General features: G+C 44.2%; 1 protein-coding gene and 1 non-coding gene across 2 annotated transcripts in view; one reads left to right on the plus strand and one right to left on the minus strand.

Moving 5' to 3' along the window:
* Positions 1-22,295, minus strand: part of Bloc1s5 (biogenesis of lysosomal organelles complex 1 subunit 5) — a 35,437-nt gene extending 13,142 nt beyond the window's left edge. The window contains exons 1-3 of the mRNA XM_055595117.1: positions 22,157-22,295; positions 18,324-18,406; positions 2,232-2,361 (exon numbers count right to left, since the gene is read on the minus strand). Of these exons, the coding sequence (XP_055451092.1) occupies positions 2,232-2,361; positions 18,324-18,406; positions 22,157-22,268 (325 nt within the window). The 5' untranslated portion in view covers positions 22,269-22,295. The remainder of the gene's footprint in view (positions 1-2,231; positions 2,362-18,323; positions 18,407-22,156) is intronic.
* On the plus strand, positions 13,437-13,539 carry LOC129667589 (U6 spliceosomal RNA). The gene has a single exon (XR_008718771.1). It is a non-coding gene; the product is annotated as a U6 spliceosomal RNA (small nuclear RNA).
* Positions 22,296-23,543: the final 1,248 nt, after the last annotated feature.

A 23,543-nucleotide genomic window follows, 5' to 3' on the forward strand; every position in this document is an offset into this window, starting at 1 on the left:
GAAAAGATTCTGACTTACATCCTATGTGGAGACCAGCCTACAGGGAAGAAAGAGAAGAATAAAATATGAGTCCTGAAGTTACTAGAAGAATCTACAAGAGGGGTGACGGTGGTGCACGCCAGGGTGGGAGCAGCCAGTGGGAAGTGGGCAGGATGTTCCTGTTACACTCTCAAAGCAGAGCCGGTTTGATGTTTGCTGTGGACGAGCTGCCCCATCTGAAATGCTCAGACATGTAAGAGTGCAGGGCATCTAGATACAGACTCTGGGGTTCTCGGGGGTGGGAAGAGGGGTGCAGACCAGGATGAAAACAAATACGACATTAACTAGTATATGGATGATATTTAAAGCTGTGATTCTATGAGGTCAGCCATAAAATAAAACATGAGGTGAGTGAGAGCAGAAAGAAAGGCAAGATAGAGGAAGGAGAGAAAACAGTGAAAAGGGTGAAGATGAATAGGGGGAGGAATTGAAAAGTGTGTCAGGGAAAGCCTTCCCTGCTGTTGACGTGCTTTGTAAATTTGTATACTTTGTCAACCTTAAGGCAGGAAAGTAGCCAGGCCTGAGTAGCTCCAGTAGCCAGGCCCTGCTCCCCAAATGTTACTAATTGCGGCCCTAACAGTCATTTTCTCCCCAGGAAAGAGAGCGCCTGTACCCTGCCCTACAAGAAAAATCCCACCAATCCCTGAACAGGAAAACCCACCAATCCCTAAGCTCCCCCAAGCTCAGGACTTTAAGATGCTTTAATCTATAGAACCACGACTGCGAGTGAGAAAAAAACAGAATATATGAGACAACAATACAAGGCATCTATTCTTTAAAAGCAAAGACAGAGAAAAGCAACAGCACTCCCATTGTTTCCTTGCCATGCTAAAGAATGCTGTTTTGGTAAGAGACCAAATGCGACAACAAAACACAGATGAAAGGGAAAATGAGACTGTACAGCTAAAGAAACACTGAGCTCAGCAGTGTCATCATAGATGCAAAGGAAGAGGAAAAGGAGAGGGTCCAGATGTGGTGCACACAGGGTGCACCCCGAACTCAAGGCTGGACTAGGAGGTGTGCCATTATCTTCAGAGCAGCTTAGGCTATATAGCTGGGCCTTGTCTCTAAAACACAACCAAACCAACCCAAAATGAACACAACCAAACCAAACCAAAATGAGTCATGTAAGCAAGTACTGGCAAAGTTATCACTGTGGAGCAGAAAGCAAACACTGCCAAGCTGCACAAAGCTGAACTCCATAGTGAGAGGGCAGGCAGAGAGAGGGATGTGGTCAAGGTCCCATTCCAGACATCCTTCAGCTGTAACCGGCCAGCTCTCCTGGAGAGGCATTCACTAATGCTGCCAACAGCTGAGACAATGCAATAACAGGGGGAAGAATGTGGGTGCATCTTCTGGAGCATTTATCTCATTAGCCTCCTTAGTACAAGCTTCTCGTAACTACTGCCTGACCTGTAAAAGCACTTGTCGTCAGCTATTGCCTTTGGGCTTACCTTATTTTTTGTTCTGTCAAAATGTAAATGAAATTGTAAAAATGATGGATCCCATTCCTAGTCTCCCAGCATAGGTCCCCTCACCTTCTCCTTCCGTCTCTAATCACCCAACTGTCAGAGTACACATGCTGCTCTAAGACTCCACTCCAGCAGGGGGCCTCTTTCCTACTTCCCGCACAGGCTGGCTTTGCCCCCTCCTCACCAGCTGACTCCAGCTGACTTCGGTCATCAGTGATTCTCCCTCCGCGGGCAAGCTGCAAGTTCTTAGTGCAGACATCGAGGAGAGGCCTTGACGGCCTGATATTTTAGCACCACACAGAAACAACATGTTTCTTTCATGTTAAAGTCTAATATTGAAGAACATCGACAAATATTCTTTAGTCAGCTGCCTCTTCTCATTAAAAAGTAACGCTTAGTGAGAAACTGATAAAATGTAAACACTTATAAAGGGCATTTGAAAAAGAAACATTTCCAGGTCATCATATATTTTCTTATAGATAAAATTGAAAAATTTTTAAAGGCAAAAAGTATCAATTTTCTCCCATCCCAAAGAGCTCACCTTGTGAGATGCTTGCACACGCATCTTAATTTGAATACTGACGCCAGTGACACGAGTGACCAACTACACGCGACAGCCACTGTGTGTGGCTGGCTTCCCTCTGGTGAGCCCCACTCAGGAGAACACACGTGGGTATGGGATCATGTAACGCAAAGGCTGCAGGACAGCGCTAGACTTACATCTCTGCAGGGCCTCCGCCAGGCCGTCCTGCATGGTCTCTTTGCACTTGGGAAGCATGTGTTCATTTGTTTCCTGGATCATATTCTTCAAGTTCTCAAGAACTCGCAATTCTCGAAGACCACGTTTTTCCTATTAAGAAAAAGTAAATGACTAGTATCTCCAGTGTTAGCAATGACTGTCGTTCCAAGAGGACAGGACTGTGACGCTATTACATTATTATTACTGGACACACATGCCTTCTTTTAATTCTCTGGCAGAAGAGGTCAAAATGTGGAGGCACTTTTATGACGAGACATTCCAAAAGTTGCAGTGGGAGTAATATTTTTATAGTGGTGTCAGGAACGGACAGGAAAAATACTAGAGAAGCAACAAAGGCACTTACACGGCCACATATTTCATTAGAAACAGACTCTGCTCTGACTTTAACATCCACCATTCTTACTGTCATGATGCTTCCATTACTGTGTGCTACAGATTGCATGATTGCCTTTTTCCTCTTCAAAATAAAAATGACGATCAAAGTAGTGATATACAGACACTTCAACATACAGAAAAATGAGCAGTGAAGGCCTGGTGTCTCTAGAAAGGCCTGTGTTGCCCTGCAAGGCTGGGCACGAGCCCAGGAAGCAGGTCTCTACACTGCTATGACTCTACCTGTGAGTAGAATGCAGCCCAGTGAGCCTAAGGTGTTTGTACTAGAATGTGGCTAATGCCAGTGTCCGTTTCTGTAGGTATGTGCTATCTCGGCTCATGCAAGGCAGAGCTGTCTGTGCAAGCAGCTAGGGTACCACTTGGCTGCTCTGCTCAAGCAGTTTGGGTCATCTATGGTTTCCACGCTTTGTCATAGTTGTTGCTGTGGAGTCCTCCTCTCCCAGGAGCGAGGGCTTTTAGACGCTCCTCTCTAGCTTCCCAAGTGGCATTTCCCACTGTCCCCCTGCTCTCTGTGCTTGGAGCCCTCTGCGGTGACGGCACAGCACCCTCCCCGCCACAGCCCGGCGCCAAGCCCTGTGGGTTTCAATCAGTCACTGAGCCTGGGTGATCTCTACATCTCAGCGAAAGGGACGTTTAAGCACCTTGACCGTGACCGTCCAACTCGAGTGTGGGCCAGACTCCGTGACTGGCTTCCAAAGAACAGCGCAGGGAAGTGAAGCACTTCACTCCCCCGTGGAGGAAGCTGCAAATGCTCCTGCAGGCCAGCAAAGCAGCGCTCATGCGCAGTGAAATACCCTCTGCCGGCACACAGGAGCAGCACGAGCCGAGGCTACAACTCTGAGTTTTCTTTGCCTGTAAACTCAATCTAACCACAAGAAAAACATCAGAGAAACTCAGGTGGGGAGGCTCTAGTACTTTAGACCTGTTCACGTCAAGAAGGCCAAGGGAAGACTGAGCAACTGTCACAAGTAAAGCGGCAGCAGGGACAAAATTAAATGCAAGATGATACCATGGAGTAAATCCTGGAACGTGAGGTGTTATCATGGAAAAACTGGTATAATCCAAACAAACTCTAGTGTTTTATTAAGAGCAATTTGTCAGCATTGTTTCTTAGTTTTTATAAATGTGGCAAGATAAGACATTAAGAATGAGAAAATGGGTTAAGGATACATGAGAATACTGTAGTATCTTTGAAATTTTTCTATAAATCTAAAATTAATATAAAACAAAATGTTAATTAAAAAGGAAGGCTGCTAAGCTTGGCTGTAAGAAAATAACGAGTTAGTTCTACTGCTGAAGCTTTTGTTGGGTTCTGAGCAATCTTTATGAAGCGGCTGTGCCTAGTTTCATATATTTTACACATTTTTCTATAATGAAAAATGTAAAACTCAGGCAAAAGTTGAGAGAGAACATAATGTCCCTCGTCATCACCAAGGCACAGCAAAGCTTAGCTCAGACTGACTTGTTTCCTCCCAGAGGGCATTGTGAAGCACAGCCTAGACAGTATACCATGTGATTGTACACATTTCAACACGCGCCTTTATAGCAGACTCTTCCTTAGAGTAAAAGATACAGAGCTGGAGACATGGTTCGTCGGGGAGAGCACTGGCTGCTCTTCCAGGGACCCAGGTTCAGTTTCCAGCACCCATGAGGTGTTTCACAACAGTCTGTAACGGCAGTGCCAGGGTTCCCAGCAGCCCCTGCCAATCTCTGCGGACACCTATGTATCATGTACCTGATGCACACAGATGGATGCAGGTACACACAGAAGTAAAATCAATACTCTTAAAAAGTAAAATTAAAAATACAGTAAGAGTCTCTCTCATACACATGCAAAGTCAACACCGCTCTTTAAGAGCATTACATAGAGGTGTGTTCACAGTTCCTCAAATATCCTGTAAACGTTCTTTTCACCCGTGCTCTCTTTCAATCAAAATATAACTAAGAGCCATTCGCTAGAGCTGGCTAATGTTTTCATCTACGGACTTCTCCTCTATCGCAGTTTTCCTTCGCAAGTCACTGAAATAGCGAGTCATCTGTTCTGCACAGTTTCCCACAGTCTGTTTTAATGAATGACTCTCCGTGGTATAATTTAGCATCTTTGACTGTCTCTCCCCTTTCCTGTAAGTCAGCAGTTAGAATGAACTGTGCAATCAGCTTGCATGAAGTTTTCAGAAGCGGATGTCCACTCGCAACAGGATGGGGTGCTATTTCATTTTCACTTATTAACAAGGATACTTCTGAAAGTGAAGACTGCCTTTTGTCAGCAATTTGATTACTCTGAGCAACAGTCATATAATAGCAAAGAAAACACTCACACCCCCTTCCCTTACTTGCTAATTTAAAAAATAATGAGCCGGGTGGTGGTGGTACACGCCTTTAGCACGAGGGAGGCAGAGACAGGCAGATCTTTGAGCTCAAAGCCAGCCTGGTCTATAGAGTGATTCCAGGACAGCCAGGGCGACACACAGAGAAACCCTGTCTGAAAAAAGAAAAAATAATTGAGTTGGAGTGGGCATGGTAGCATCACAGTACTTAGGAGGTAGAGGCAGAGGATTCTGTTCAAAGGCACCCTCAGCTGCCCTTGCGGGCCAGCCTAGGCTGTGAGACACTATCTCAGCAGTCCTGGAGTAGCAACTGTAGTAAGTCAGTTCCCTGGCATCCAAGGGCAATAGGAGACTTTGCACACACCCCATAGGTTACACAAACCTGCAGTTTCTCAGTCATTACACACTCCATTGGTGCTTGGGCTTTCCAAACGAGCTTATACAGTGCCCAGTCTTTTTTTTTTTTTTTTAAACAGAGTGTGGTGGCTTCAGCTTTCTTGATCAGGGTCTTCATTTTGGTATGACCTTATGCCCACATTCTACCTGGACTTCTCTCTTGGCTTGGAACTGACTCTAAGACCACAAACATTACGAGACAAAATTTAGAGGAGGGAGGCAGCTCACAGATACAGGGTGGGCCACTAAGTCTAACCTCAGGGGACAAGGCAGGATATAGTCTTGTTTGTTTTTTGAGACTGGGTTTACCTCTGTAGCCCAGGCTAGGCCAGAATTCATCAAGAATGGGTTGGACCTGAATTTTGGATTCTCTTGTTTCTACCTCCCAAGTGCTGAGTTCACAGGTACGAGCTACCATGATTGACTGGCTTAGGAAATTACTGTTTTCATATAAAGTTACATGTTAAGGTTATACTGACCAAATTCAAATTACCTCCATCTATTCTTTCTTTCCAGTTTCTTCAATTACTTAGTTCTCAATATGACTACTAAAAACTAAAACGTTTTCAAAGGATTTTTTGTTCTGAGGGGGTATTACACTACCAATGCACAGTCAGATCACTGTTTGTTTGTCTAAGACAAGGCCTTACTATGTAGCCCAGGCTGGACCTCACAATCCTCCTGCGTGTGGTTCCTGAATGCCAGGACCTCAGACAGCATCTCCCCACCAGCCACGCCACTGTACTCAGTATTACTTGTAACGATGTCTAACATGAGCCCACTCAGAGATGCAGATGAACCTCTTTCTATGTGCCTTGATTTTAGGGACTGCGCTTTGAAATTCAGTATTGTTTCAGGCTATAAAAACGATTTACATGTATTTCAAAGTTACATTTGTAAGACAACATGTATTCAGAGAAATCTAGCTTCCCTCCCTATCCGTGTTTACACTTTCCTGTTAGGTAGTTTTAAAATATTTAGCCACTGGTTTAAGTATAAGGAGACACACATCTGGATGCACAGGTATGTCTATACTCATCTGTTTATGACACACACGAAGACGGCTGAGTTCATACAAACAGTTTTAAATTCTGTTTTCAAACAGAATGGGATACAGAGATGTGTTTCATCATTCATAAATATCAGTCATCAGCACAGGGCTAGAGAGATGCTCAGTGGTTGAGAGTGCTTGCTGTTGTTGCAGAGGACAGAGTTCAGTTGCCAGCACCCACACTGGGCAGTTCACAACCCGCCCATAGTTCCAGCTCCAGGACACTCGATGCCCTATCTGGCCTCTGCAGGAACTGTAAACATCTGTCCAGACACACACATACATGTAATTAAAAATAAAATCTTTACCAAAATTCAAAAGCGCACATGAAATGTATACAGCTCTCTGCGTGGTCTACTGACCCCCTTTTCTGGTGCTTTCTGACTGATTCAGATGCTGTCAAATTATGAGGGGTTTAACTCCTGATAAACCCATACAAGACTGAACACATAAGTAAAATTGTATTTACTCCTCCAAACTCATCAAACAACCTCTCTTGGCGACACAACGCACTGCAGTTTGGACTGTTCCCTCAAACAGTCTCGCAGCTGACCTGGAGGTATGGCTTCCTCAGCTACCCACACAGCAAGAGAGAACTGGGCCTCAGGTCACCAGTCCTGAGTGTGCACTGCCTCCACACTTTTTCAAGTGCAAACAAGGCTAGGCTACAAACTGTGTTTTTAAATGTATGTGTGCTTGTAAGAATACAGGAGTGTGGCCAGCTCTAGAGACTAGAGGAGCACACTGGATGCCCTGGAGCTGGAGTTAGGGATGGCTGAGGGCCACCTGATGCGGGTGCTGGGAGCCAGAAGCTCAGTGTGTGCTCCTAACTACTGAGCCATCTCTCCAGCCCAGGAAACTAACTGCATTTTAAAGCTGGTAGTCTGGTTCTCATGGCTGATGCTGCTAGTATTTTGATTAACATCCTGAGAAGAGAACACCTCCTCACCTAATGTTTATTTGATCCTACCACAAGGCACATCAGTGTTAGGTGATAATCTTGGTTGTTTTTTTCTGTAGTCTTTCTTTTTCTCTCAAAATGGATTTGAAGCTGTATCCCCTCGTTTTCAACAAATTCTCTTGAGGCAATCACTGAGAGAGGATAGTCTACTTTTCACAGGCCTCATCTATCTCCCTCCAAATTCTCATATCCCACATTCTCTGTCCCAACATAGGCATTATACATTTTTTTCTCCACCTCACTTTACCCTTATCTCTGTTTTATCTGTTTGAGGTAAGGTCTTCTGTAGCCTTGGCTTCAAACTCTGTGTGTAGCTGGAGCTGGCCCAAAACTCTTGACCCTCCTGTTTCTACCTCCCAGTGCGGAGATCACAGGCCCGCACTACCCCATCCAGCTACATTGTTTAGTGTTAATTCTATGACTAAACATGTGAAAAAAAATTCTACACAGAAAAAAACCTGTCTCAAAAACCACCACCACCATCATCATAGCCAGGCATGGTGGCGGCTATCTTTAACCCCAGCACTCGGGAGGCAGAGGCAGGCAGATCTCTGAGTTAGAGGCCAGCCTTGTCTATAAAGCCAGTTCCAGGATGGCTAAGGTTACAGAGAAACCCTGTCTCAAAACAACAACAACAAAAACCAAAAGTAATAAAAACTATACATTCATACACACACACACACACATACACACAAACATTTTCATTTATTTACTGGTGGGGCAACACATGCCATGGGATGTATGTGGCGGGGTATGCATACACACGTGCATCTGTGTGTCCAGAACACAACTTGAGGGAGTCAGTTCTCTCCTTCCACCACCCGGGTTCCAGGGATCAAACTTGGCTCCTCAGCCTTGGCAGCAAGCACCTGTATCCACTGTGACATCTTCTGGCTCCACTGAGCACATATTAATGCTCAATCTCTGATAGAAAAGTAACTCTGCCATGCATTCTGATGTGCACGGCTTTGTGATGAAAGGCCAGCTGAACAACATCCCCGGAGCCCTGCACAGCCCTGTGTCTGTCATCTCTACAGCAAGGTGCAGATGGGCTAGATACAAGGTCCACTGTCAACGCTCCTTTGTTTTAGCATAACACAGACAAATCTGCTAACAGTGGATTTTCTTCCCTTTACAAAGTGCCTATTCATTTAGCCTGTATGCCCAGAGGATTTTTTTCCCCCATTTCAGAAATGGTCTCAAGCATTGGCTGCTCTGGGTTAATCTTCCCAGAAAGCAGTATGTACTTCAACATGAGTCCACTAACAATCTCAGGAAAGTGTTCCTGAATCCCTTTGTTCTCTCTGGTGTGTTGATTCTTTTCCTGGGCTTGTCACAGTCTTGAGTCATTGGTACCATCATCAACACACATTTCTTCCTTCAAGTCCCTCTCTTGTCAATGTTAAATCTTTCAGCCTTGTTTTACGACTATCTATTTTGTCCATTCACTCCTGGGCTCTTTGTTTAATTCTCACTTCAAAAATAATTTTTAAAAGTTTATTTTCCCTAGCTAGCATGGTGGTGTACGCCTTTAATCCCAGCACTTTGGAGGCAGAGAGTTGGACTCCTAATTTGAGGCCAGCCTGGTCTATAAAGAAAAGTTTCAGGACAGCTAGAACTACACAGAGAAACCATGTCTTGAAAACAAAACAAACAAAAAACCAACTAAACAAAAAAAATTCATTTTTCCAAATTATTTCACCTCAGTTTTTTTATTATTTCATTTTACCCAATCATTCAGACAGTTTCTCTGACTCTTAGACTTTTTCTGTAACTTTTCTGCCCTAAGCTTGGGAAAACAGCAGGCAATGATCTCTACCCATCCTGTGTCATCTTTTCTTCTGTAAGGACTATTTTCTGCTCTGCATCCACTCGGTTGGATTCTAAGCGGAGTTTACATTCCTCTTTCGTTCAGGAGGGATGAGAACAGCTTCCGACTTCAGGGCTGGAACTCCCTTTGTTCCTGTCTTCAGCTCTATAGCTCCTCCACACTTAGCTTAGCCTTAGCCTAAGTGCTCACTCTGTGGAGGTGGAGCCTGTGGTTCCATCTGCTGGGCTCTGCTGTTCAAATGGCCTATCAGGATTTCCAAACAGGTCTGATGGGGATTTTGAGGGGCTTGGAGAGTGTAGCAAGACCCTCTGCTATGCCTCCAATTCCTCTGGCATTTCTGGTATCACAGGAGCTTTTAGGCTATGGATGACTTGGCCATTTGCTATGCTGGAGCTATCTTGCCATTTAGGTTTATTATTGTTCTTGCTTGTATTTGCTGACCAAGTTTCGCTGCATGTTTTCACAGACAAGATTTGAGGAAGAAAAATCTAAGCTGCAGAGAACAGGACAGGAGCCTACCACAGAGGGCCTCTGAAAGACTCTACCCAGCAGGGTATTAAAGCAGATGCTGACACTCATAGCCAAACTTTGGGCAGAGTGCAGGGAATTTTATAAAAGAATGGGGAGACAGAAAGACCTGGAGGGGACAGAAGCTCCACAAGAAGAGCAACAGAAGCACAAAAATCTTGGTCCAGGGGTCTTTTCTGAGACTCATACTCCAACCAGGTACCATACATGGAGATAACGTAGAACCCCTGCACAGATGTAGCCCATGGCAGCTCAGTGTCAAAGTGGGTTTCCTAGTAAGGGGAACAGGGGCTGTCTCTGACATGAACTCAGTGGCTGGCTCTTTTATCACCTCCCCGAGAGGTGCCTTACCAAGTTTTGGCAGCCTTACCAAGTCACAGAGGAAGACAATGCAGCCAGTCCTGATGCGACCTGATAGGCCAGGGTCAGAGAGAAGGGGAGGAGGACCCCTCCTATAAGTGGACTGGGGAAGGGGCATGGGAGGAGAAGAGGGAGGGGGCTACAACTGGGATACAAAGTGAATAAATTTTAAAAAACCAATGCCATTAATGCTGCTGTTTCCAGATAGCATTGGAACTGGGAAGAATAAAGTTTAGGGGAAATAGTTCAGTCCTTATAGTAAATCAACATTTTTATTGTCAGGCAGAGGAATATGCTCTCAATGCAGAAGCAAAGGTATCTAAGGTAAAAGAGCAGAGCTCTGTAGACAGGACACAGGCTCTTCTCACTCCATGGAAGATCTGGATTGGGGAGGAGATAGTTAAACAACTGACTGTCAATCACTCTGTAGCAAACCAGTTGTTGTTATTTATTTTTGCTTCTTTCTGGGTTGGCGCTCACTGTCTTTTTTTCTTTCTTGTTTTTGAAGACAGGGTTTCACAGGCTGGCCTCAAACTCACTAAGGAGCCGAGGATGACTTTAGACTCCTCGTCCTTCTGTGTCCATCTCTGAAGGGCTAAAATTATAAGCGTGCCGCCACCACATCTGGTGACATTGTTGCTGTTGTAAGAACAAGTCTCATGCCAGCCAGGAGAGCCCTCAATCTGCTTTGCAGCTGACAATGGCCTTGAACATCTGATCCTCCCGCCTCCACCTGCTGAGTGCTGAGATTATGCCAGCTTTCTGCAGTCCTGGGGACCAAGTACACGCTAGGCAAGCAGCCTAGTGATGAGCTATATTCCTAGCTCTATCAAGTGAATCAGCAGTCACGCCTCTCAGCCCATTAATGATAGAAATTAGCTTATTAATGAGGCCTGTGGAAGCGACTGCCTTTTACACAGTGTTGTAAATGGTCTCTTCGCTGAGAGTTCCTACCTGATAAGTACTTGTTTTTCAACTTGCGGACTACTATCTACATCAGTCACAAAAGGAAAAAGCTATAGTGTGCACTGAAAGTTGCATCTTATTTCCAGGGTAAAAATTCTTGGAATAAGATACCAATAAGATACTGATGTGTGACCTCCCATGAGACTGTCTCTACTTTCATTCCTTAATTCCTCGAGTTGAAATTAATAAGAAGTGCTTATGTAACATGCTTAAGACAATGCCCAGCAGTGAGTACTTGCAATGAGGCTGCCTGCTTCCTGCCTGCCCTCTCTTTTACCACAAAGTGCAGACATAATGACTGAGGCTCCAAAGCCACTTTTAAGTGTAAGGGCAATGCTCTAAGGACACAGAGGCTGGAAGCAGCTGACATCACGGAGCCACCATGGCAGCCCTGGACTTTCCAAACCTGTCACAGGACTATGCAAGGAAAAAAAAATAGGCCCTTGTTGAGGCCTGTTTCCCATGGATCTGTTACTAGTAACTAAACATATTCCTACTGATAGGCCTGGGCGTTTGGTAAGTATTCTGTAAAGCACTGAAGGGCATATGCCAAGTACTTCCTAATACCACACCGGATTACCTACCCTGTAGGACCCTCACGAACCTGTTTCTCTACCCCCGCCCTCCCTCTTCCTCCCTCCCTTTTCTCTCAGAAAGACTACGATGTCTCATCTACAGCTAGCAACACAAGGACTCAGAGAGCAATGCCTCTCCCCAGCAAACTGGCATGCTGCCCCTCACTGCAAGTGTGGAGTGCAAACGTGCCCTGACGGAGGCTGCTTGCCTTCCCAAGCTTTGCCCGTCATGTTCAATGGCATTCAGGGAGAAACTTAAAAACCTGGGAGAAAGGCCGTCAACTGCTCCCTTACACCAAAGAAAACAGAGCGTGTCACGGTCTAGCAGTACCTGAGGAAGTTTGAGAAATGCTGCCACCGTGTGGCACTTTCCCCTCTTTTGGAGAGAAAATTTTACTGAGAAAAAAAGCATTAGGTGTTACTAAAGTGATTCCACCTGAGGAGTGGATCCACCAGAGCAGCCGGCAGGCGGGCTCTGCTGTGTCTCTCCTCACTGAGAAGGTACCCCAGGGGAGGACCACTGAGCATGCTTATGGTGTCTGATGCAAACGCTGGAAATGGAGCTGGACTCTCCAGTCTCTGGACTGCTTTCAGCCTTTCTTTCCTTTTTTTTCAGATTTATTTGTATTTCGTATGCATGAGTGCATACCTGTATGTTGTTAGCATGTGTACCACGTGCATGCCTGGTACTCAAAAGAGACCAGGAGAGAGTACTGGGTCCCGTGGAACTGGAGTTACAGGTAACTGTGAGCAACCATCTGGGTGCTGGAACCTGAAATGGGTCCTCTGCAAGGGCAGTCAGACCTTTCAACCGCTACGTCACCCCTCCAGCCCCCAGCCTTTTCCTTCTAATCTGTGGAACAGTAGACAGAGAGGGGGCAGATTCTGACACTCAAGAAAGTTTCTGTGCTACCCTAAGTCCTTGGAAGAAGCAGCCTGGGAGGTCCTTGTTTTAATAGAACAGAAAGAGCAAATCAAACACAGCCAAGACTCAATTTCTGGGTCCTTTAAAGAACCTTTTTAAGTGACTTATTTCCTGGAGATGGGTCACCATGTGTTTGTGTCTGTTTTATTTCCTAACATGTGACTTACACAAATGCTCAATATATTTTGTTTAACTCTCTCTATATATGGTCATGTCTATCGTGTGTGTACACATACACGTAGAAGTCAGAGACCAAGTTACAGGAAGCAGTTCTCTCTTTTACCATGTGGGTGTGGGGACTGAACTCAAGTTGGCAGGCTTGGCAGCAGGTCCTTACCTGCAGAGCCATCTCACCAGGCCTCTGGTAAATATTCCAAAGGAAGGCTTATTCAAGCTGGTCAAGGTGGCACATGCTTTTAATCCCAGCATTCATGAGGCATGAGGATGTCTGTGAGTTCTAGGCCAGCCTGGTCTAGACAGTGGGGTATACAGTGAGCCCACAAAAACCAAAAGAGAGGACAGGGGGAGGGGAAGAGGGGGAGAGAAGGTGGGGAGCATATGCTTACACCTTTGTCTAGGCAATCCCTATTTTATCCAGAGTTATTACAAACTGAACCCAGGATTGGGTGGTGGCTCAGCTGTTAAGAGCACTCATTGCTTTTACAAAGAACTCAGGTTCTGTTCTCAGCACCTTCACGATTCTTCACAATCATCCCTAACTCCAGTTCTAGGGAACTTGGCACCCTCTTCTGACATCTGTGGCACCAGGCATGCACATGGGCCATATACATATGTGAAGTCAAATGCTCATACAGATAAAGGCAAAATAAAGAAACCAAAACCGACCCCAGTGCTCACTTTGGCAGATTACACTAAAGTCAGAATGATACATAGAAAATGAGCATGGCCCCTACGCAGAGATGACGTACAAATGTGTGAAGCCTTCCTAGTTCTTTGGCCCACACTGAAGAAAAGAAAATACTGAACTCAAACCCATTTGAATTACTGAAAAGTTTAAAACTGTAAAATCAAACAAACCTGAACCATAAAATTAGTACATTTTTATATGCTCTAATTGCTATCTTTCAACAATGGCATAGACATTTTTATCAACTCCCACAGTTCAAGATTTTTAAAATGAAGTCTCATTCAACATTCATAAAATCTCACATTCTGCAATATATATTACTGTTGTCCTTTTTAGTGATGAGGAAAGCAAAGCAAGCAATCATAGTTACTAAGAAAGCGGGCCAGGACTTGAACCCAGGTACCAATGACAGAACACTATGTTCTTCCTACCCATCTACACTGCCTCCCTGACAAGATCTTGGAAGGCTTAATAATGTCCTCTTAGTCACATGTCCACTCTTCCTTGACAACTATCTTATATTCCAGTCAAAAGAGGCACTGACGTCTTCAGTAGGAAGCCATTTTGAACACAGAATAATAAAAAACATAGAAGTAAAATTTCTTTTCAGAAATCAGTTTCATTTGCATAGTTCTTTCACAGAAAACATTTACATTACCTCAGGAATACCAGCACGGGCACAGCAGCAGGCACTCAATCTTAGGGATGACGTGCCAAATGCCTAACTAGTTCACTGATTTCCATCTTTGGGCTCAATCTTCATGAAGTAAGAAGCTGGTTAACAGAAACCACCTTAATTTTAAAATTCTACAATTATCTCAGTAAGTTATGCCCTTTGCAGTATATTTATAAATACTGTGTTATATCAAATAAAACTAACAAAAAGGCCAGTAAAGGGATGCAGTTTCACAATTGTCTCTGCCAGATACTGTTGCAGATGTTTGGGATAAAAAAGAGAATATGATAGGTCTGAGTCGACATTGGTGATGAAGGCCAGCAAGGCAAATGACAAGAGCACACCAGGCTGGCCAGCCGAGGTCTAAATGGCTGCCAACCCTGCTCCCCTAGTGCACACACATCTACCAGCTAAATCAACCCTACTGTGCTACCAGGAAGAAGTAAGGTTTTAGACCTGAATACTAGGGATGTATTAGGGTCTCCAAGCAGGTGACTGCTCGTTATCTGTGGAGGCCTGACTTTTAAGGGGAGTGTGGAGCAGATGGATCTCTTCGTGCAGAGATTTAGAGCATAATGAGAAATTCTGAGTGAGAGAGACTCTCCAATCCCAGTTTCGAAGATAGAAGAAGCTATGTGGCAAGGACTCCAGGTAGCTTCTGTGTGCTGAACAGAACTACAATCGTGTGGGTCTGGAAGAGGACCCAGAGCCACAAAGGAGATTGCAGCATGGCCAGCACCCTGGCTTTGGCTTCCTGAGTTGAGGTCTGGGCCATCCCACATGCAGACTTCTGACTACAGAACTTGAATACATGGGCCTTGTTTCACGCTACTGAATGTGCGGTGACTGTTACATGGTAAGAGGAAGAGTAGCACAGAGAACAATGTGACAGAATACTTCGGTGGTTGTTTTGCAGTAAAGGTCAGTGGTGATAATTCAACCTGCAATCCAAATAGAAGAGTGAGGCATTCAAAAAACAGAGGGAAGAAAGGTCTTAGAAGGATGGAATTACAGAGATGAGGAGGGCTGGAGCACTGTGGGCACAGAGCTGTGCAGCAGTCTGTGGCCACCTGAGATTCTGAGGTATGGCCAAGAAGACGGATTTAGCAAGTGGGTAGAGGAGCTGTGGGCAGGGATCCCACAACGACTATATGAGCTACGCAGTGTGTGATACTGGTCTACAGAAATAATGTTGAGTACAGAGCGCTTAGGGAGAATCTATTGACGGTAGGTGTCCAGGAAGGGCTGATGGAGGGCAGGAGAGAGGCAGGGCCACTCAGGAGATGAGTGAGAGGGTTTAAGAAGTGGTTTGAAAAGCTGGGGGCTCACCTGTCATCCCAGCACTTGAGGAGACAGAGGCAGGCAGATCTCTGTGAGTTCGAGGCCAGCCTGGTCTACAATGTGAGTACAAGACATCCAAGACTACAGAGAAAAACCATGTCTCAAAACAAACAAACAAACAAACAAACAAACAAACAAACAAACAAAGTGATTTAGAGGTGAACTTGATGACCATGTAGTTGCTGGAGTGAAGGAAAAGGAACCCACTCTAACTCCACATTTAAGAATAACTAAATCAGAGAACACTACAGTCAGGATGGCTAAAGGTGATCCTGAGGAACCAAAGTACAAAATGTCTGTTGCTCAAGTTTCACTCTGTTGCTGTGAGGACGCACACCATCGAAGACAACGGAGAGAGTGAAAGCTTTATTTGGCTAGCCCTTCCAGCTCACCGTACATCACTGAGGCAAGGCAGGGCAGGGACTCAAGGCAAGAACCTGAAGTGGAAGCCACAGAGGAACACTACTTGGCTTGTGCATCTGTGGCTCATGCCTCGCTACCTTGTATACGGCCCGGATCCACCTGCTCAGGCAGTGGTGCTGCCCACAGCTGACAACAAGACAATCCCCACGAACATGCCAGAGGCCAGTCTGATCTGGACAACTCTTCGGCTGAGACTCCCTTCTCAGGTGACTTCAGGCTGTACCAAGTTGACCGTTAAAGCTAATGAGAGTACCTTCTTTGGGCAGACATGAAGAGAACACAAAAAGGAAAACTCAGAGGTCCCTGTCAATTTTGCAGTTTTCCAAACAGCGCTGTAGGAGGTGGACTACAATGTCCAGCAAAGAGGATGCACACTTACGAAACGGCAAAGGTGGATAAAGCACACTGTGGCTGGGAATGAAGGACTGGAGAGTAGCTGAGGGAGGAAAGAGGAAAGAGGACGCTGATGCCCCACAACCATGGCCCACATTTCCTTATTCTGCTCAGAATTCCATCCTACCATCAAACCCACAAACCCTGGCACCTCCACTGAACACGCGGCAGAACGTCTGAGGGAGCTGGGGGATAACTGAAGAACAGTGAAGGGCAGTCACACATCACCAAGGCCACAAAGCGGAAGAGAGAGGAGGACACTGCTAACTCTCATTCTAAAGGGAAGTTTGATGGTGCCAAGGGTCCTGCTAAAGTTGCCCAGAAAAACGTAGCAGAGGGCGATTAAGAGGAGAAAGAAAGTGCATTTTAAAACACATACACACACACCCCCACCACCACCACCAAAAACCATTTCTGTCTTCTTATGAATCCCTTAGAATGGGAAAACATGAACTATTTGAGGTGTGTCTATTACCCACGTTAGGTTTTACAAAATTTATCATAATCATATTGTAGTGTCTCAAAGTGTCAGTGGATTATTTGAGTGTCCACAGCACCCTAAAACTATTGAAGTTATACATACCTCCTAACATTTTTATTTTCTTTTGCTTTTATTTTTGTTTTAAATTATGTACGTGTTTGTGTCTGCGTATATAAATTCAGTGACTGAGGAGAGCAAAAGGGGTGTTGGAGCTGGAGTTACAGGTGGCTGTGAGCTGCCTGACATGGGTGCTAGGAATTGAAATCAAGTCCTCCCTAAGAACAGCAAGTGCTTTTAACTGCTGAGCCATCTCCCCGGCTCCTCCAAATATTCTTAAAATAAGGAGGCACTCCTGTGTTCCCCTCACTCTGTGCACTTGACTGTTGGTGAGAAAGCACCTGAAGATGTTTCTGTTATTTCTGTGAGGAGATATTAATTATATGGTTACAGGATAGAAATTCAGAGCTGTACATATCTACAATTTGTAAAGAAAACAAAGCAACTAAGACAAACTCTTGATGCTCCTTGTTTATAATGGAAGCTGTGGGGAAGATGACTTTTGGAGGAGCCATAGCCCATGGAATGTACTGGATGGGTCTGCTGATACTGTGGTGGGCATCCTTTTAGCTTCAGGATGTCTTGTTATTGTATACAATGGCACAGTACTCTGCTGACATTATTAGCTGTGAGAAAGGGAAAAGGCAGCTACTAAGCTGGCAGAGGAAGTGTTTAGATTTTTTAGTTAAGTGAAGTAGGTTTTAAACTTTTTAAACAAGCTGTAGGTTTATCATCCTCAGCAAAGTGAAAAACTGCTGTATCTAAGCACATTCTGTCCTCAAAGATGCTTTGTAAGACTGTTATTTTCTGTATGTTTAGAATTTGAAAAGCTTTTGAAGTTAAACAAATGTATCACATTTTTTGAAAAGAGTAACTAAGGCCAGGCACAATGCCACAGGCCTTTAATTCTAGCATTCAGGAGACAGAGGCAGGCAGATTTCTAAAAGCTCAAGGCCAGCCTTCTCTACATAGGGAGTTCAGCCAGGACTTAAGGATAACTAAGGCCTCATCCCATACGGAACATTTAATATTTTAAATATATTCATGCAACACAAAGGATTCATAGCAAGTTTGTAAGGATTGGTAATGATTTTTATATAACATGTAAAGAACATTCTTTGGGTAAGTTTTCTGTGTCCTATACTATTCTAAACATAAACCAAAGATGCTGAAAACTGCTAACAGTTCTAAAGGTTAGGGTTAGGGTTAGGGTTAAAAGTTCTTTTGTTTTTTCCACTCTATCCAATTTTATAGGGGGAAAATGTTTGCAATTGACAAACTCTAAATAGTCTAGGGTAGTACCAGAATGTGGCCTGTAATCTCCTGTTGTCTGCTCTTGCAGTTAGCACGTACTTCTATCTTTTCATACTTTTTAACTACATATATTCTAAGAAGTCATAAAATAAAGTCAGGTTTTAAACCTCAGGAATTACCCTTCTGTATAGCAAGTCATTTACAATTAGGGCAATGCTTTTAACAAAACAAGTTTTAGATACTTACTTCAAATTCTTTTACAAAGTAACGAATTTCACCTTGGGTTACTGGTCTGTGATCCAGAAGCCTTGAATGAATTTCTCCAAGATCTAGAAAGATAAAGTAGAATCGAGGATTACTCACATTCACTGGTCCAATCTCTTGCCTGTTTTACTCTTCCCCTTCTCTATGAACAGGTGAAGATAGGTTAAAATCCAGTCCAGAGCATGGATTAGGAGGGAGCCCCACCCCCACCTTCAGTGTGTTTTAATTGATAGAATGTCTTCTGAGAGCCACCTAATGATACCTAACAGAACTGAAGATACATATCCTTAGCAATTCCATGATGAGATATATATCCTAGAAAAAAAAAAAATCTTATACAAATGAACATGAATGTATAGATGTTTGCTTGGTATATATGTACTACCAGAAGAACAATTAAAAGGGAAATTCTCTAAACCATCACACGATGGGGTATTATGAACAGGGAGTAAAAATGTACAGACCAGACTGACACCTAGTAACAGGGATAAATCTCACAAATAGAACGTTGAATAAAAGCAAGCTTCAGAAGGAATAAACCTGTTTACATAAACTTTAAAGATATGTAAAATGAGATTTTCTCTAGAACACACCAAATTCAGGATGGAGGGTGACATCAGAGAGAAGAGGGTGATGAAAGCTAAGTGGAGCACGGTACATGGTGGAGCTTTTTCTACTGGAGCTTGAACTTGGGGCCTTGCACATTCTAAGCCAGTGCTCTACCACGGAGCTATATTCTCAGTTGCTCCAGCGGACCTGTGATTTATCAGTGAGGGTGGGCGGCGAATGTTGCTTTTAAGCATCATTACTTTATGCTAGATCTTAAAAATCAATAGCTATGAAAGAATTCTGAATTTTAGCCATTTGGGTAAGTGGGTCTATCATTCTTCTTAGCAATAACTAGTTTAAGATATAAACCCCAAAATAGCTAGAGAAATTAAATGCCCAAATTAAATTATGTATATCCTATATTCATGTGCTGGTAATTGTTTATATATATATATATATATATATATATATCAGATTCCAATTCTGTTTTTATAAGTTTTATTAGGATATATCTTGTGAATATGCTAAAAGAACAATATAAGCAGAAGGGCAATTTCTGGTTAAATCTCTCAGTAGGTTATTATCCACATCACTTCTGTAAGAAGGTATCTGGAGTTTAATGAAGAATGTTCTATTGAGACACATGGTATACAACAGAGTATGCAGAGTTCTTTATTCAGATCTTGGAGCTCTAGTGTATGAAGAGTTATGGATGCCTGGGTGAGACCAAGAGTATGCAGGATTTCATGGACTTTGTGCAGAGAATCTAGTCGCAAGAGAGAGTATCTATTTGCAGCCTGAGAACACAAGAGTCTTTGAAGCATAATGGACAACAGGATACATACAGTTTGGCTCCAAAAAAGTCCATCTAAGGTTCTCTATTCCAAAGCAGCTGCAGCTTATTTTTTAAAAACATCATGCTACCTCAGGCATCCTGATGCAGCTCCCAGTTGCCATGACATGAAACCCTACAATCCAACTATTCACTTCCCCTCATGCCCATCTTCCTCTACAATTTCTGAGCCCTCGTTCTTCCCTGACACTGTCCTTGATTCTCACTAGCTTCCTGCTAGGTTTCAGAACACCCACATGCTGTGTTCTTGAAGCATCAGGGACATCCACTTTGGTAATATCGTGCACAACAAAGTCCCCAAGTCACTCCTTCCCCGGTGAGTCTCTCCTAGAGCGAGCTGCTCACGATATTTACACAGCACACATGTGCGACCGTCTCTTTCCACCCGACTGAGCAGTTAAGGCTCGCTGGTGTGCAGACATCTGCTTCTGCAGCCTGATGATACAGCACGGGCCCACTTAAAACTGCAGATAATTCAGTTCTACACAGAAGTAGATTATCAGTCACTTCTAAAACCTCAACTGTGGGAAATCATGAGGGGGGCCACACCATGAACTACACATTAACACAGAAATTAAAACATTACCTAGTGATAGTAAAACAAACAAGTCCATTGTAATATTTTGGAGTGTTTAAGAGTCCAAATATTAAATATAAATTCTAGTTTAACCATATACATGTAAAATACAGATTTCTATAGAAATCCAACTCTAGCCAGGTTAGTTTACTGTTTGGTATACAAAAAAAATGTTACTGATACATATAATCTTCAGATCTCTACATGTTTATAACCTAATGTGAAAGTTAGACAAATACCTTCTCACAAAGACACAAAGAAGTGCTTTGATGATGGAAGATCCTTGAGGCTACGAGATGAAAAGAAACAGTGCTGCAGCTCTCTCAGTACCCAATAAAGGGAGGACTGTGTATTTGGGTCCTGAGTGTGAAAGCGAGAACCAGTCTCAAAATAAGTGATACAGAAAAAAGGGTTTGGTGATGAAGCCTCTGGTGGTATGGTGCTTGTCTAGCATGTGGGAGGCCTTGGGGAAAAGGTAACAACAAAACAGCACTAGTTCAAAATTTAAAACTTTTGCTGCAAAAAACACAATCAACACAAGGAAAGGCAACCAGGCGAGTGGGAGAAAATCTCTGCAAACTTTTGCTCACAGGGACTATGGATACAGACAGAACAGCATGCATAGCCGACTTCCAAGAATATATCACAATTATAACTAAGTAACAGAATCAACTAAAATGAGCAAAGGACTTAAAATGGACATTTTTTCTAAAAACGGGTAGTCAACAAGTACATAAGAAAACCAAATATTGTAGGAAATGCAAATCAAAACAGGGGACATTATCTCATACCCATTAGAGTGACCGGTATCAAAGTGGGGGTGGGGGAAAGGAAATGGTGTAGCAAACACAGAGCCCGTCAATTCCTCAAAAAGTCTGAAGACTCTTCATATGGCCCAGGGATCCACTTCTGGAGATATATCCCCCAAGAACTGAACACAGCACAGAGCCTTTCAAAGATGTTTGTACATTCGTGTTTGCAGCAGCATTATTTCCAATAGCAAAAGATGGAGCTGCCCAAGTCCACAGGGGCAATGGAGCAGTTAAATTCACAGACAGATCCGTTTTAGTCCGAGAGGCGGTATAGGGATTATAGTTAAAACGCACAAAGTTTTGTATGATGAAAAAAATCTGCGGATGAAAAACAATTGTGGTACCCCAACAACAGTCACAAAACAACTAAATTCTTCTCTACGCCTGCGAACAGAAATACTTCTAACTTAGTCTTAAAACACACGCAATACTACCTGACCCAAAATTAAACTTTAAGAGACAGCATGAAACAGTTTAAACAGTTACAGCCAGCTCAGCGGGGGCTGCCCACAGATCGGGTCGGACTGAAATGGGAACCGCACCTATTCCCGAGGCAGCGCAGGGCTACAGCTCAAAGTTGGTGGGGTGGGCGGGGTTAGCAGTGGCGAATGCATTGGAGGCTTCTCCGCGGGAAAACAGGGACTTCTGAGGTTCAGCAATTAAACCTCGTTGAGTTACGGCAACAATTCAGACCGCAGCCTTCTAAGGCTCGGAGGAGACAGGTCAGATCGGTGCTGGGCGAAGTGTTTCAGGACGTTTTCCCAAGTGTCGTCCTTTCTTCCTGGCATGACCCAGGCGCAGAGGGGACAGAGAGAGAGAGAGAAGATGAAGGACCGAAGTCACCTTATAGGCGACAGCGTGGGCGCCCTTCGCCCACTGCATTTAAGTGGGTCCTGCGGGCTGGGACCTCGGTTTGGGGCGGAGAGAGACAGGCCAGGCGGCGGGGAAGCCGGGGAGCACCGGGTGGGGCGGGCCCAGCACGCTCCCCCACCTCGCACGGAGGACCACGCCCTTCACTCCGTACCCTTGATAATGAGGTGCGTCGCACCCGCGGTGCCCAGCGAGTCCCGCTTCTTGCTGCGGCCGCCCTGAGCGGCCTCGCACGCTACAGGGTTCTCCGTCCTTCCGCCACTCATCCCGACCAGCTCCGCCCACCCGCGGCCTCCGCGGCGCAGGCGCAAACCCGGACCGCGCGGCGTGTTGCGTCATCACAAGGCGTCGGAGACGTTGGGTGCCCGGAAGGCGCTCGGAGCGTAGCCGATGCCGCCATGTTGGATTAGGGCAGATGGTCTGAGTAGGGAAGGTAGCTGAAAATTGCAGCTTTTTCTGTTATTCCTTCCTACGCCTGCAGGAAATAACTAATTCACTGTGGTTGGGGCAGGGAGCGGAGTGCAGAAAAATAACATTAGTAGTAGTATATATGTATTTTCTACATTGTAGTGGCCACCGCTACTTTATAAAGCATTTTAACATGAATTGACACATTGGGTCGTCATAGCAACCTGAATAGACAGATATGAAGGACCATGGTTAGAGGTTAAGTAACTCTTTGTTATGGTTTGGTTTGGTTTGGGGTTTTGTTTTGTTTTGGGGGATGGTCTCTCTAAATTAGATTCACCCTGCATTCTGGGCCAGTCTGAACTGAGGATCCTCCTGCCTCAGTCTCCTGTTACCTGGAATTACAGCCCTTTGCCTCCGTGCTTTATTTTCATGAGGTTCAATTGTGATCATGCGAAGAAGAAGAAAAAACCAGTCTGCTGTTGTTTTCCTGTTTACATAATTTTAGCCATTTGTTATATGGACTAAAAAATCTGTATAACTATGAAAAGAATTGACTGCTTGAATTGATGGAAAAAGAAGAGACAAGCACCCAGTTACCATGCACCTAATTCCTGACATCTGATAAATTATGTAATGTTCATGCCCCCAATCTCAACACATGGAAAAAGAATTCCAGCTCATGAGACCCTGTCTCAAAAGTAAGCAAGCAAACAACCAACAATAAAAATAATACAAAGCAATCTCTATAATGCCTGGCACGTAATAAGTAAACCTCAAAAATATCTTATGACAAAAACCTCTTAGAGTCTCATGTGGCTCAGATTGGACATGGACTTGCTGGGTATTTAACGGTGTCCTTGAATTCCTGATTCTACCATCCCTGTCTGCCAAGTACTGGGATTGCAGTGTGTACCATCACTCCTGGTCTGCTTTTAGGACGTTGTATATTCTACTTCAATTCTTCTACTTGACCTTTCTTTTTTAAAAAAAATTATGTATTTACTATGTATATACAGTGTTCTGGCTACATCTATGCTTGCACACTGAGAGGGCACCAGATCTCATTATAAATGGTTAGGAGCCACCATGTGGTTTCTGGGAATTGAACTCTGGACTGCTGGAGCAACAGA

The sequence above is a fragment of the Psammomys obesus genome, unplaced genomic scaffold (assembly GCF_907164565.1).
Source record: "Psammomys obesus unplaced genomic scaffold, mPsaObe1.curated_primary_1811, whole genome shotgun sequence".
NCBI lineage: Eukaryota > Metazoa > Chordata > Mammalia > Rodentia > Muridae > Psammomys > Psammomys obesus.